Source organism: Antennarius striatus, chromosome 17 (assembly GCF_040054535.1).
Source record: "Antennarius striatus isolate MH-2024 chromosome 17, ASM4005453v1, whole genome shotgun sequence".
Taxonomy (NCBI): Eukaryota; Metazoa; Chordata; class Actinopteri; order Lophiiformes; family Antennariidae; genus Antennarius; species Antennarius striatus.
In genome coordinates this window covers 8,395,989-8,412,647 of record NC_090792.1, presented here as the reverse complement: position 1 = coordinate 8,412,647, position 16,659 = coordinate 8,395,989, and the positions used below count along the sequence as shown (strand labels likewise).

Sequence of the window (16,659 nt, the reverse complement as noted above, 5' to 3'; positions counted from 1 at the left end):
TGTCAGTAACCACAAATGTATAATAGTCACAGTTGCTTTTTGTCAGGTAAGGAATCTTCTAATGTTGAAATTATCACATGCACACTCATTTTAAACAAGAAAGCAAAAATTCACTCAAGAAGAAGGTACGTCCAACAATTCATCTGTGTGTTCAAAATTATTTGGATTGAAATGGTTTCAGGAAAGATTCCCAAGGAATTTTCTATCAGCATTAATCTTCGTAGCTAAGCCATTACACACTAGTTAGAAGTGGATCATAGATAGTCCCAAGATGCTCCTGCTGATAATAGTAATAATAATAATAATAATAATAATAATAATAATAATAATAATAATAATAATAATAATAATAATAATAATAATAATAATAATAATCATCATCATCATCATCATCATCATCATCATCATCATCATCATCATAATCATAATCATAATCATAATAATGTGTTATTACTGTTATTGTTGTTGTTGCTGTTATTAGTAGCAGTAGTAGTAATATTATATTACATCCTCGTACATTTTCAGCTTCCTTCTTACTTGTCAACCTTATGTTGTGGAATGATTCCTTCATGGTTTAACTTTAAAAAACCAGACAAACAAGTTCTTATAATCAATAATGTGAGTTTGTTAAAAATAAACAAGAATCTTTTCTTTCTTCTAAAGCCCTGTTCAGTTTGCATAAGGGAGAATCTCCAGTTTGTTTTTGGTGAGATTCTTGAATGAAGCTATCTGACCAAAGACTAACAGAATTACACGTAACACTGATTTTTAGGTTGTAGAGTGTAGGCCACTATTCCACAATACAATTATCAAAGAGCCTCATAGGCTGTTTGCTTGATGTCACCGAAGACCCAAAATCTTACATAAGCTGCTTTGCTTAGTCAGTTTCCCAGCACAGTGCTTAGCAATCCTCACAGAGCGGCCTTCCAGCTACACAACAGCATATAGAACCAGCAGTTCGGGGCTCAATGCGGAGCGCTCATCTCCTCTAAGCCAGCATATGTCAGCCCAAGTCTGTCTCTCTTCCATCCGCCAGCCACTGAGGCAACAGCAGGGGAACGTTTCCGCTCTGCCAACTGCTTGGCATCAAACACACAGACGCTTTCCAGAAACCCACTGTCATACTCTTAAAGGTCCCTGCGTCTACCATGAAGGAGCAGTTAGATGTTACGCTACATAAATGACATTACGGCAGAGCGCTGATGACATAGGGACAATGTGTGTTTGTGAGGTTGGTAGTAAAAGGTAAATCCAACCACACTGGTTTCTGAGACAGACGTAAATAATACACGCATAAGCAAAACAAATGCTGTCATATCGTGAGTCTTCCTCGTCATATCGTACTGAATTCCGGCACACTCACTCAACTAAACATTTCTAAGACAACATGGATTTTTAAGTGATGGTCTGTACTGCATTGATTATTTTTCTAATACTGCATTTAAGAAATCAGAAACATCACAATTTAGGTGGTTGATTTGTTTCTCAATTAGTGATCAGAGAACTAGCATCACTACGAACACTGATCTTCAAGTTACCGTCAAAACAACTGATTAAGAGTTTATGAGCAGTTTACTGGGAAAAAAAAAGTCTTTGATGAATTTGCTAATGTAAATAAGTCCAAAATTGTGTGTATCAGAAGAATCTGCATTCAAATAATTTTGGAAGGATTAAAAAATATGAAGTCGTGGTATCATAATTTGCACATTATCCACCTAGCTTGAATTTCTTTGCATATTTTCTGCAATTTGAAGACTTGCTATTTTCATGAAATATTATTCTGATATCTTTTTTGTTTACATCATTCCTACGAGACATTTCGTGTGGCTATATATATTTACATAATCTACTTGTCTAAATGTTTAGTGCTATGTTTTAAATTGTGAAGAACTGGTGCACTTGGTGGCATCTCAACACTGGGATAAGTATTGAAAGCAAATAAATCAAGCTAATCTTGTGGCAGAATATCAAGAACTTCTCTGCATAGCAACAGACAGAAAATACCTTATTCCTCATGAGTCTCTGTACAACAGGACACTTGGGGCTATTAGTTACAGTATTTTGGACTCAGTGCTTGGATTCCCCTAGAATGCATCTGCCCCAATTTTGTAAAATATTTCTCAGATGTTACCAGAGGGAATGGATGCAATCATGGTACTACTTCAGGAATCCTTTATAAATAAAGAACTGTCCGGGAAATACAACGATTAATTTACGAAACTATTGTGAAGACGTTTTGTTTTTCAGCAGTTTTCATATCAATTCTCTCACCTATAGCTGAGGGCACTAGTTTTAATGTCCAAAGAGAGTGATGTAGATGAAAGCTCAGCAGTTTGCTTTCATATGATTGAGTATGTGAATGTAAAAAAAAATGAAATAAATTTCAGTTTGCCAAAAGCAAGACAGAGCAAGCAGTGATCATGAGGAAAAACACAAACAATAAATAGCATTCCTGCTCACAATTCAAAATGACAACAGTACTATTATGAACTTGGGTATGTACATCTCCCTTTGAAATAGAGAGAATTGGAATAAGTGCGTAAGTGCATTCATCTACACATTTTCATCTAAGGAGTTACACAAACCTTCACAGTTTTTTTTTACTGCATTAACAGTGAAAATGTTTGCACAAGACTTTCATGATTTCAGTTTCAAGTAAATATCAATATTTTAAATTTGGCAACAGGAACATGAGTTAAATAGGACATATATTTGAAATGTGCATGACGATGATCTGACAGATGTCACACTTCCACTAATCCAGACCAAGTAAAATATTTAACTGCAGCCAGATTGAAGAAGACTGCATTTTTCAACACTGACCAGTCCAGAGCTTATAAGGGGTGCCTGAATAACCTTGAATGGGTGATCAGTGCCACATGCACATAGTTGAGGTATTTCAAGCACTGGCACTTTTCAAAGTTTTGAACTTACAACAATTTAGTGATATTTAGCTTGTAATTAACACCCCCCCCCCCCCCGAAACATGAGAGACACTAAAAGTATAGTCATAATATAACTTTAAATCATTTAAAAACACTGACCACTGACCATTTTGAACATCTCGAAATAATTAGAATTTCTCTCATTTACTCTTTGTAGCTAAAAGACCTGGTTGCTGGTAGGTTTTCAAAGCTGCACTTTTTAAATGGCACTTTGCAAATGCTGAAAAACTACAGACATACCCACCCTTGACCCTGGATGTGACAACTAGAGTAGTAGCTGAGTATGATGATCACCAGCAAATCAAGGAGAAACCCAACCAATCCATATCAGTCATCAATCATTTTTGCTAACACTTATTTTGGCAATGGGAGAAGAGGCTTGGCACATCCTACAGACCAATGGTATTGGCAAAGGGCGCTGAGGATGGCTGTCAAGATCAGACAACGAATGGATAAAGGAAGAGTAGAGAGGGTAGAAGTCTAGAAAAAAGGCTAGTTTCAAAGTTTTTTAAATGTGGGAGCAGGGAGATGTGTCGGCCCCTGACCCTGTCTTCTCAAAGTCTAGTCTGAGCCTCGGGAATATAGATCTCGATGCTGTCTGCTCGCTCTGAAGCTGAGTTCTGCCGGAATGAAGCTGCCCTCTTGACTGCCATGAGACGCCGACGGGCCTCCTGCCGGTGTCTGTCTGGGAGGTCCAGTGATTTCTCCCTCGTTATCATGCTCTTCTGTCGAATTGTCTTCTTTGGTACTGGAGCTGGTGGCTTTGGAAACAAAGGTAGAAACAGGGTGTTGTTTTTGGTTTCATAACAATCATTCAGCAGCTGAAAACACAATCTTTTGCAAGAAAACCCCTCACTTTCTTCTCTGGGCTATCTAGGTTCCTCCAGTTGTTGTTCTTGATCTGCTGCAACTGGTCGAACTTCATGGTCACATCATCGATGGAGAGCTGCAGCAGGTCCCAGAACCCAGCCAAATCCTGAGAGGTAGGCCGTGGCATGGCACTGGGGTCCTGGACACCAGTCAGAAGAGTTAAAGAAAGAAAGCACAAATGCCTATGGTGACATGATGGTTCATTGCCTTTTCACGGGGAGGCAAATATGCACAAAAGAGTCACATGAACACCACTATTATGGTATTTTACTAGATGTCCTTGTCAAAGACAAAAGAGCCCTGAATACAAGCTTTGGGAATTTAGGTTGAAATATGATAAAACAGTTCGTGATGCAGAGTTTTTCGGTCTTATTTCCATAAATGAGCTTTGAGGTAATAAGCTTCCTTTGTGAGTTCAGACCTCTTCACCGCTCCATTCCTGACACAAAAGACACGTCAGACTGAGCAGCACCTTATTGTCTGTGACCAGCCTGCGGTTTAATGAGTTATGAGCGAATACTTGAAGTTAATAATTTCGTGATAATTTCAATGCACAGGTCAAAATCTCTTTTATTTTGTCACCCCGTTTACTAGAGAAAGAGAGAGAACAGGGTGTACGTACTTACAACATGGCACTATTATTTCCTTATTTAAAATGTATGCATGATGTTAAATGTGCACATGGCTTCCTATTCACCACATGTAATGAACCACATCAAAGTTATACGGATCAGGCCTTGCAGAACATTGAGGTGATGTAATGGGGCAAGCAAATGTCCATATTGTTTGCAATTTGAATTGTTATTGTGGTTTTTTTGAAGGTTGGACATGTTGATTTTCTTCAGTTAAAGTCAACCTACTGATTCTTGTTTGAGTTCTTCCAGTTTGTCTCAAGACAGCAGATTCAGCAACATAAACTGTGTCAGAGCCCAGATGACAGACCTACTTCAACAGCACATCTGTGATGGGACGCGTCAACTCAATAAACTCAGAGTAATTGGAATGCAGACACGCCATCTAAATCACACTGGGGAAGCTTTACACTGGTATTGTTTGGCTAAGTGTGTTCTGTGTGTTATTGCAAGGTCTTCGTTCAAAGAGCGCTGACACCACTATCATTGTTGAATCATTACATCCATTCTTTATTGTTTGATTCCTAGTGGTTCTTTCAGTGTTTTCAGAATGGCATTATGTCTATCACAGTGTGGTGCTTCACTGAGAATCATATCAACGAGGCATCATTTGACTTTAAATGACGGAAGATCACAGAAATGCAAAATATGACATCACCAGAAACAAGCTCAAAAAGTGAAAGTCAGACGTTTTCAGAACTTTGCTTAAATTAGTATATAAACATTGTCAGTAATAGCTGCGAGGAACATTTACAGTTAAATGTTAATTTACAGGCATATTTTTTATTTCAAGACGCAAATCATTTTTTTGAATGAGATAAGTGTTATTTGTTATTGTATGACAAAGTAATTAATTTAAAGTACTAAATTTTGTTTTGTTTCACTAACTTTATTCTGACCCCTGAACTTCTGATGTTCTGCAAATTGTTTCAGAAGTCTTCAAGGCTCAGACATCCAGAGCTGCAAGATCTTGGAACAGTTGGGGAATTTTAAGGCCTGGCTTTTAATCCTGGAGCGTCTCCCACAAATACTTTCTCCATCCACACTGTTGATCTATATAATTATTTATTTTTAAGTAAAGCTTAATGACAGCTGATATAGGAGGTGCGTGAGCATTTAAAGAACAAATTCAGCTAACGTGTGAAGTGATTATCTCTAAGCCTTTTTTTTAAAGCAGAGAACTGCTACAACGTTTTTGGTAATGAAAAAGTTGTTGCAGTCTTGCATCTTGTAATGGGACAAAGTGCTTGTTTTGGGCTAAAATGCTGATTCCCTGTATTGGCTCCCTGAACAACTCCCACTCCCCCTGAATGATCATATTCTGCTGCATGTTGCAGAAACAGCAACACTGCCTCTCAAAGCGCCACACCAACTTCATTTGAAATATTGGGCATTTGGCTCAGATCGATAAAAGTAGTTGAGAACAGTGAAAAAAAAAAGATGGCAAAAAAAAAAAAGAGGCAGAAATCCCTGACCCTGTGTGTGTTCCTTTCTTAGACGAGCAATAGAAGAGCTGTTGTCTGGAAATTGAGGTCTGCGTTCCTTTCTTCTCAGGACAAGGCAGCATCATTATAATACCTCACACATTCAACCACACTCTTGCATTGTTCATTTCAAAATGTTCAGGTCACATATAAATATGCTGGATAGCTATTGATTCACAGTGTTGTAACTTCCCGCAGTCAATGATATTCTGGGAGCTTTGATTCAGTCGTAAGGGCCGCCAAAAGCATTAAATGTGTCTTGAGGGTTGGAAAACAAAGGTTGTGAGAAACCATGAAGGAATGTAGAAATGCTTCTAATGATTAAAAGTCATCTCACAGCACAGCCTGTGGTCTTTTACCTTCTCTTGTACTCTGTCCATTATATTTCTGTCAACATTTAAAAGTGTTATTGAGGTTTTTATTTTCAGTATATGCACAGATATTATCGTCTTGTGCACTGTGTTTATCTGCATTGCCATAACAAAGACTGAAACGATTTACACAATATATGAGAAAAGCATTTAAACATCCTTCCATCTTTTATTTTGTGAGTGTGCTTCAAAACTCTTGAATAATCGTGTTGAAATTATCACTGAGCTCTGGATAAAGACTTTTTCATAATTGTGGGATGTGAGCACAACCCCCTATAGCTAAGCTAGTGTTAGCATGATGGATAATGAAAAATGTGCTTAGGACATTTAGAACATACACCCACCTGCATGCAGACCCCCCCCCCCCCCACACACACATTCTCTTACCAGGTTTTGCTGACACAGCCAGTAGAATTGCTGGAATTTCTGAGACATGAGCAGCTGAGCGCTTCCCACTGCACTTCTGATTTTGCCAAGGACTGAAACACACACGCGCACACACACACAGACACACACACACACACACACACACACACACAATGAAGTAGGATGCCTACATAGCTGTGTGTTCACGTTTTACACTTGCGTGACGCTCACTTTCTTCGGTCAGGTCGTTCTCTTCAGCCTCTGCCTCCATCTCCTTACACCATCCCTCAATTCTCTTGGTGTCGGTGTGGAGCAGTTGCATGAACCAGCTCCCGTCCCTCCTCAGCGAGGGGGAGGCCCTGCCTGACTCGACTGACGAGGCCGCCTTCTCTCGGGGGGAAGGGGGTTCCAGCTGCCAGGTGGTCTCGCTGGTGGTCTCTCTCGGGCTTGGGGGTTCGGCGGGGGTACGGTAATCATCACGGTAGCTGAAGAGCCCCTGGGTTCGGACGGTTCGCACTGCTCCGTACTGGGTGGGTGTGCTGGGCTCCGAGTGGCGCTGGAAACCCCCACCAAACTGCAGGCCCTTGTCCTCCATGATAGGGAAGCCCTCCAACTCCATGTCAGCCTGCACCGCTGCAGTTACACTGTTGGAGCGTTTGAACCTTCCCTGCCTGAGGAAGATAGACATAGTTGGTTGAACACACACTGCTACACATAGGCTACAAAGGCAAATAATAGAGACAATGATAGCATTGTTCATAATGAGGAGAGCACACATCAAAGACTGAGGTTTCCAAATGAGTTGAAAACCTCAGAGCCACTATCTCACCCTTTCTTGTTCTTGTCCTCCACCTGGATCCCGACAGAGTGGTATTCCCGCGAGCCTTTGCTTTCAGATTCAGAGTCTGTGGCCGCCTCCACCTAATGCGAAGAAATGACATGAACCAATAGCACTTCTCATTATGGGAGCATGCATTCCCCAGTGCTGCTGGGCTTATTGGTTTGGGAGTGGACGATGTACCTCAGCAGCACAAAGCCTGTCATAAAGTAAACATTACGTGATTTATCGAAGCATCAAGACTGAATTGGCATCCAGGGGATTTTACATTTCTACAGAACATTATCTTGAAAAAACAAGAAAAACAAGGGAAGATTAGCACACCGAAGTATTAAAAGAGAGGAATTTACATGGCTGATATATTTTCCATTTCAGTTACGAGGATTGACTAATCAAATCAAGTATTCAATATTCAAGAAAAATTTAATCGAACCCTTAATTGTGAAACTGTTCTTCCCTGGTAAACAGTACTTATTTCAACAGGTTAAAGGTAGATTAATTAATATTTTTACATGCATAATAGATCAAATGACAAGTTATGAGAAGGGACCCGCAGAGTTTTATGAAGTGACTCTGCAGGTGCCCTCAGGTCATTGTTTTAGTTTTATAGCACATAATGCTGCTGTAGGGTTCACTCACATCTCTAGAACCAGCCTCACTTATCAACACTGACAGGCTTTTAGTGACACACCTGATGTACACTACGTGTCAAGCACCAAACATGATGCACAACTGGATAATTGGTTCAAATGGAACACAAATTTATTAGCTAATGAGCCACAAATGATCTACAAAAGTTGGTTTGGACTAAGCAAAGACTTGAAAGAGAGCAAACCATTGATCAGACAGTCAGAAAAATACTATTCAGACGTTTGTGCAGATTAAGGGGTGAGAAGAGATTATTGATGATGACCCTGTCTGTTTCTGTGTGACTGCGATTGTGATCCAGCCCAGATTCAGAGACATCTTATTGCTGCCTGCAGCACTCACCTTATGTTTATTGGCTTTATGGAAACCCTGTCAACGCTCCTTTTTTTGCTACATTTTTCTGTCTGTCATTTATTTTTTGTGTCCCCACGTGTTCATCTTTGGCTTGTTTAATTACTTTGCCTTCACTTCTCTCTTTGTCTTGCTTTCACAATTTCCTGCTGCCTCGCTGTCACAATCCTTTTCTTTTGCTGTCTCAGGCCTTTCTTTGTCTTTTTCCACCATTTTGGTGTTTCTTCTCCACTGCCTACTGCGTTCACTGTGATTGCTCCAGAAATGGTCTGCAAATCAATAGCAGTGCAGATTGTCCAGATGGAGAGATATGTGTGGATACTGTGCAATACTTATGAGCAAATACCTTCAAAACTAATGATCATTTTGTTAACATGTAATGCATTTTTTGCTTTTGTGCTGATGTGCTAAACCAAAACAATGCATACTCATTGTGAGCATGTTAACATGCTGACGGTGAGTACTGTAATTAGAATTAATGTTTGAAAAATCCTTTGATACTCCTGAATCTGACTGCTTGGCGAAACACCCGTGCTTTCACATAGTAAAGTTCGCAGACGACACACTAGAGGTGGGACGCATCCAGAATCATCTTATTTATCTTACATTGTTAAACTTTTTTTCTTGTTTTTCTTAACTTATTTATTGACCGGGCTTACTGGGACCTTCAGAGAGGTACTTCTCACTGTCCCATGTGAAAACATGTGTTAGCATGACAGAGACTCTGATTCAGAGTTTTCTAACAAAATAAGTCCAAGAGCCAAACATGACATGTCCGCTGGACCCCTTCAGTGCATCTGACATTTATATATCTTCAGCTCAATACAGTATCATGAGATTGGATCAAAGGCATTGGTTCAAAATAAGGAGTCAGTCAAGAGGAAATGCCAACTGCTCCTCTGTTGTCAACTAGTCAGTATTAAAACTGGGGAGGGACATTTTTGGGAAGGCATTTCACATTCTGTCAGGGTGTTTGGAAGAAACTATTGGCAGGAAGTAAATGAGTGTGGAGCAGCTTGCTGAGGTGACCTCCATTACTTTGGGATTAGAAAGAGCAAGTCCAACTCGTGAAAAGAGAACGGGTTTCACATCTGTGATGGATGAGGACAGAGGGAAGACAAAACCTCCAGGAAGCTGTGAGATTTATATCCAAAAGATTTACCTACCCCGAGGATGTATTTGTATATATATACTAGTGGGAACCCGTGGAAATTCCACAATTAAACTATAAGAACAGACTTCATACCAAACACATGAAAACAAATCTATTGGTGTTATAAACCAAGCACATCCAACATGGTCAAAAATCAACGTGGTGACGTAATGACTTTGTGTTGTCAAATCATGCGCTGGGCGGGCATTGTGAAGCCGTCGATGAATGTTAGCAGGCTAAGTGGAGTAACAAAGCTATCTAATAGTGAGACTGGGAAAGGAGATAACGTTAAAGGAAAAGACACCTTTCAAAAGAGCAAGTGGAAAAGAAATTTTAGAGAAGCGATAGTTCTGTTGGCTGACTACAGAAACAGAGCTGCATGTAGTTAAAGACCATTTTTGTCAGGTGCCCGAGGAGCATTTTGGATACTACATCGATTGTCCCATTCCAAACGGAAACCATAGCTGGACAGACTGTTTGTGCTAGACAGCTAGTTTCACTCAGAAATCGTTGCCGTTTTTTGTGTCGTTGTATGTATAAGTGTGTGTGTGTGTGTGTGTGTGTGTGTGTGTGTGTGTGTGTGTGTGTGTGTGTGTGTGTGTGTGTGTGTGTGTGTGTGTGTGTGTGTGTGTGTGTGTGTGTGCGTGTGTGTGTATACACATCTATGTACATCTGTTTGTGTGTGTGTGTGTGTCGGGGGGGGGGGGGAGTGTAGGTGTGTGCAGGTGTGTGTGTATATGTGTGTATGCACAGACTTTGTTGGTAAATCATGCCATAACATGAGCACAGGTGTGGAAACTATGAACATCAGCAAAAAGTTGCCTTTCATTGGAAATACACAAACACCACCTGGTGACTTGTAACAGCCACGAGCTTCATTTAAAACTCTGACATCCTCTAAATGCAACCTCATTATGTCTCCAATTAAAGTTGTTTTTCATAAATAAGCCAGTCAGTAATTTACAACACAACACGGATCAGCTTTGAGGTGGCAAGAGGTTATCTAAGACAGCGGGGCAGTGGTCCTCAGGGACTGCAGAAGGCCAACGCAACAAAATGTCCAGATGGCCAAAGATCAAACTGTCCTTCTGATGGCGATCATAAATCAATAAACTAAAGAAGGCCAATTCAGCTTGATTAGGCGTCCAGTCGTAAACTGATCAACCACAGTGGAGATATGGTTAATTTGAGCCAGAAGGTTTGGGTTTAGGTGACCCAAAGGTTCAGCCATCGCTTCTAAATATTTTTGAATTTTTTTTTTTTTCTTCACCAAATTAATTGAGAATGTTAGAGCAAAAAGCACAATGTGACACATCTTCCTCACTGCCAGAGTCATCCTACACACCACCACCCTATGCTGTTTGGCTACACTCTCACCTACCACTACTTTACAGTCACTGATCTCCTTCAGGTTACACCGTCTACACAAGATGTAGTCTACCTGTGTGCTCCTAACACCACTCTTATAGGTCACCCTATGTTCCTGCCTCTTCTGGAAGAAACTATTCACTATAGCCATTTCCATACTTTTTGTAAAGTTAACCACCATCTGTCCTTCTGCGTTCGTCTCCTGGATACCAAACCTGCCCATCACTTCCTCGTGGAGAAAAAAAGATTACCAGGGTGACAGTACAGTACTTGGTTTTGAAGTGACTGCAGCTATAGAAGTGAAAAGAACAAGGTATAAAGTACAGCACAAGCCAACAAAATATTTCGAAAGAAAATAACCTTGGCATAATGAAGTGACATTTATTCCCCTACAGGCTGGATTAGTGATGGAGAAGCAGGTTACTCTATGTGTGCATAAAGAGATGAGAATATTAGTATTTTTTCAGGAAATGTGTGCTGTCACATCACAGCTAGAAGAGTCCACAAAATGATTGTCATTATCCACTGTTTGTCCAACCGTTTAAAAAGTAGTAATGCTTTTATCTGTTAAGTGATTAAAGCTCTAATTTAAGTAAATCTCAATGTAAACTGACATGTTCCAAAAAATGATGGATTAAAAAAATGACCATGCAGGCTAATCAACTTTTCGGTTTTTCAACGCGACTGGGCGAGGTTAATTGCCATTATTTTGGTATTATTTATTTATATTCTAAATAAATTACCATTCAGTTTGCTTTGGTAATTAGAGTTACATTCAGTAACAACATAATCAATGTCACACTTTAAGCCCATGAGGCTTAACTTATTCTCTCTCAAGGTTTAAATTACTCCTCATAAATGACAAGGTGAGTCAAGACCCCCTTTTTCTATATAGCTTCTTTAATTTTTTTATTTAAGTTTTCTTTTGAAATCAGTTTAGTCTACAACCAAAAGATTTTTCTAAGGAATGTAACACATCATAAAATATACACTGCATGCAGAAAATTTCATAGGACACATTATGCTTATGTCCTCACATTAAAGTCGCCCAAAATAAAAAGTGGCTCAACTCACCCTTCCTTCCCCTGATAATGTCCAATCACCTGGCACTAACTACAACAATGATAGATCAATATTTGCAAAGCTTTGAGCCATTAATACCAACATACCACAACAGTTACATTACAGCAGGATCTAAAGTGGAAAGCAATTAACAAACCAGCAGGCAGCAAAATTGCTTTCATATACAGGAGCCTATACATGCACCAGCTGTAAGAGCCAGTATTAACAACTGTTAACATTTATATTTATATGCATTTCAAAGCAAGTCCGGAAAACACACTGAGAAAACAGTCTCTAACTTTTATATGCATTTTTATTTTGAATAGTTTTATCTTGTTTACATATTTTTTGTGTTTAAATAAAACCCCTTTTCTCTAGGAAATTCTGCTATTGCTTACAAAATGATAAATACTTTATCATCTTAATTAAAACATTAAAATATAATTCTATTTTAAAAAAGCTGAAATTCTCTTTTAAAGCCTTACTCATGTACCACAGAGAATATTATTTGGGTTTTAAATTACTGGAGGATGTACTTAACTAATCTCAATGTGAGTTTTCGCTCCAGAATGTGAATCTAGAATGTAAACCCCCCTCTGTCAAGGGAAATAAGACATTTATCACACATCTTTAAGATATCTGTCAGTCTTTTTACATTCTATTGTTGGGTTGAGCCAATTGGTTTATAGCTGATTATTTAAATCCCATAGCTGCTTATTATTTTCCCACTGATTATTGTCATTGTTTAGGGGAGGGCTAAACTAAGTGGAGCTCATCAAATCTATTCTACTCAGTAGTTATGTGTTAACTCAGAGGTCACCTTTACTCATAGTTGAACACGTTCAACGTTTTATGAACTTTTCCTACAGAAACCTGACAGTAACCAAGTTACTTCAACGTCCAAAATGCAAAGTAAATCAAAGCATATCATTTTAATGAGCTGCTAGTTAATGTATTGAGGCTATTTTTAATTGTCCTCATTTACACGTAACTGGGCAGAACCGGCAGCTCTAACTTCAGACGCGATACATCGCAGTGCAGCAACTGACTTTGAAAGGATCATTTAATCGCTGGCTGACTCCATGATGGCAGCATCTGACAGTCAATGGCTTTGGTGTAAATTAAGTGCTTGACCGATCTCTAGCCAAAGGTTGTTATTGCCTAATAAAAACATAGCAATTACCCTTTTAGGAGTGCTTGATTTATTTTTTAGAAAGACACAAACGTCACCTAATGACATTCAAACATGCAGATTTAGAACTAATAATGATGAATGTGTGTTTTTTTTCCTGGGTTGTAAGCAGGTTGTACTGTACGCAGAGTAAGTGTTTGAATTTATAGATTCATGTGGGGTAAAAGATAACACAACTAGAGTTTCTGCAGCAGATCTGCATCCGTTAATCTCCAGCTGGACAGCAAAAACCCCCGAACCTCAACTAGTGTCACAGAAAAAGGTAGAAAACCCCCAAATATGATCACATAGTTGGAAGACAAAAAGAATGAAAGAGGGAAAAAGAGAGAAAGAATGACCGATTTGACTAAAAGAAAAATAAATACAGTAAAAGAGATGGATTGATTGAACCAATCGAACCATGGAGTTAATTATCATTTTGCAAATCCGTCTCTAGTATGAGTTTAATCTTAAAATTGATGGATTGCAGTGAGATGACTCATGCTTGCTATTTTTAGCTGCTTTAAACAGAGGAGTTATTCTGTGTTGAACTCATTTCAATGCTCATTCCATTCTTGTGAGACACAAACCTGTATCCCTATAGAGGATCGAGGAGTCTTCAGGTACTCCTCCGCCTTGGACACCAGGATGGCCTTGTCGCAGGTGAGCACCGAGCTGTGGCTGTCTGTGGACGGGTGTCTTTTCCCAGCCATTACCCCTGCTGCTTCCATGGCGATGGTTACAGCCTTGGCGCTGTCCAGGCTGTCAGTGGAGTTGTAGAGGGCCCTCCCTGGGGTCAGCCCCAAGCTGAGGACATCAGGGGCCCACATCCCGCCATGAGGGTGCCTTCCCTCGTGGTAGGCATCCTGGGTGGACTCAGTGCTGCTCTGGGCGGTGATGGAGATGAGGGGTTTGGAGGTGGTGCGGGGCGGAACCGGAGGAGGGTTCTTCTTGTAGTTGGGCGTGTAAGTGATTGCTGGAGAAGGTGGCAAAATTCAAAATTCATAAAGATCAAATTCAGAGAGGCCTAATATATTTTATGCACGAATTTTAGCAAACAAATCTTAATTCACCAGCGGTAACATTATCGTTAAAAGTTACATTGCCATTAACATTAACATGACCATTAACATTAACATGACCATTAACATTAACATGACCATTAACACCATTAACATTAACATGACCATTAACATTAACATGACCATTAACATTAACATGACAATTTAAATGAGCAGTGCAATTTAAGTTCAATTTATATACAAATACTATTTAGTCTTTAAAAAACATTATTTTGCCAGAGTAAAAGAGATGGTGAACCTACACAATATTATATCATAAATATTCCGCCAGTTGTGTGACATCATTTTTTGTACTTTCTGTGCCATTAAAGGTTAAAATAAATTGGTAATTTTCTACATTCTCCACCTCCCCCTGCTACTTGAATGGATAAGACTCGAGGTATTTGAATTTTTACAATTGGAAACAATAATTACAAAACATTTATGATGTCCATTTTTAAAAAAATGTTAGGAAATAGATTAATAACATCCCTAAAAAAACTTGGCCATTGTGGTTTTGGCGTCTACTGTAAATTCATTTCTACCTGGAAAAAAAATACACATTTAAATGTAGAGTTTATTTTTATAGTTTATGGATATACTTTAATTTCAAAATTAAAGAACAACGCTCTTGCTACAGGAAATATCTTTAATATTTTTTCAACTGTGATGGAGGCTGAAGTTTTTAAGTTTTAAACAAACAGTTAAGCCTGTAGAAATCAATAAGCAAATTATCACCTCACAATTTTTTCAAGCATTTTTTGTTCAACTCTTGGTTATTATTATTATTATTATTATTATTATTATTAATAATAATAATAATAATAATAATAATAATAATAATAATAATAATAATAATAATAATAATAATAATAATAATGATAATAACCTTCAAATCATCTGTTGTCCACTTCCTGATTTCTGATCAGATTTACCCTCAAAGTTGGAAATAATTTTCTAGTTTCTCATTAACTGACTCTAAGCAAAAACTTCTAAACAGTTAGATATATTACTAAAATTACAAGGTAGTATACAGACAGATCATTACCCATTTGTTAGCAAATCCTATCATCATCTATCAACTAGAGCAGGCGGAAGTCATGTGATTGGTGGCATTTGTTTGTTTTAAAGTACACAGAACAACTCAAAAAGTCTTTAGATTTCAAAAATATTCGTTGGGAAGGGTAGACCTTGAGGACAGGGAGCGATCCTGAAGGAGAATTTACAGAATTGAAAAGCCTGATTGGCTTGGTATGACGTCGTTTCTCTTGTAGTGGTACTTGCTTTTGTTGAAGGGCACGATCATGCCAAGCCAACAAGAGACAGATCACGGCAGGTTATGGTTTCACCATAGAAGGATTCTTAAATTCTTGGCGGAGGTACACTCTCTCCCAGTGCCCTCTAGTTGCATAATTAATTTACTTTTAGTACTTAATAGCCTCATTAGCAGAAGAGGAGAGCTAATATATCATGCCAATTATAATGGGACATTAGATTTCACAACTCAATAGAATTGAGAGGTTTGCAAATCATGAACAATATAAAAGCAATCTTTGCGGGGTGACTTTTTATTGGTACTTTTCTGACATGATATTGATCGAATCTCCTGCTGAGAGAATTCTCTCTGTTGAAGAGATGTTTTCCTCTGCAGTGCAGACGCATTTTTTCTCCTCTTCAATTCACTTTTTAATATCGAGAGAATATTTAAAAGCGCATGCGCTATTTAGAAGATGTAGATGTATATCTTTAACAAAATGGATACGTCAGTAGAGTCACGGAGAACATGAACGCGTCTGCGACACAAGGCTCTCCTCAGATTTTGAATGATAAACTGCAGCAGCGATCAACAGGCCTCATGTGTGAAGGATCCTGGTGAGGAGGCACAGCTCAATGATTCCTGACAACTCCCATCTTATTCTGTCCATTTCATGAGAGAAAGAAGGGGATTATTTTCTTTCAAGTACAAATGAAAATATGGACTAAATCCACAGTGAGATGGGCTGAGGAATGAGTCCTGAACAACTTCTAGACTATGACGTGTTGTTATTTTCAAGTGGGGCTCTGAGAGCGATGCTCAGTCAGTGTAGTCACGGTTGAAACATCTGAAACGACAGCTGGATTGAATGTTTTTTTGATCAAAGCTGAGTGTGCCAGGAACCTCGTAGCCAAGAGCAGAAGGCAGAAAGACGTCATGGAGGAAGAACACAGAGTCGTACTGCAGGTTAATTTGAGGGTTATCATTTTCCTTGAAGAAGAAGCAATCGGTGTTGAACACTGCATTTCTGTTTCAGTTTTACAAACACCAACAACAGACAACGCAATTACAGAAAAGAGACCAG

At 38.9% G+C, this 16,659-nt stretch overlaps 1 protein-coding gene across 1 annotated transcript in view; it reads right to left on the bottom strand.

Annotated features, from left to right (window-relative positions):
- Positions 1-3,499: 3,499 nt before the first annotated feature.
- dlgap2a (discs, large (Drosophila) homolog-associated protein 2a) overlaps positions 3,500-16,659 on the bottom strand; it is a 45,822-nt gene continuing 32,662 nt past the window's right edge. Inside the window, exons 7-12 of the mRNA XM_068338914.1 lie at positions 13,850-14,235; positions 7,498-7,589; positions 6,900-7,339; positions 6,690-6,781; positions 3,802-3,954; positions 3,500-3,706 (exon numbers count right to left, since the gene is read on the bottom strand). Coding sequence (XP_068195015.1) covers positions 3,500-3,706; positions 3,802-3,954; positions 6,690-6,781; positions 6,900-7,339; positions 7,498-7,589; positions 13,850-14,235 — 1,370 coding nt within the window. The remainder of the gene's footprint in view (positions 3,707-3,801; positions 3,955-6,689; positions 6,782-6,899; positions 7,340-7,497; positions 7,590-13,849; positions 14,236-16,659) is intronic.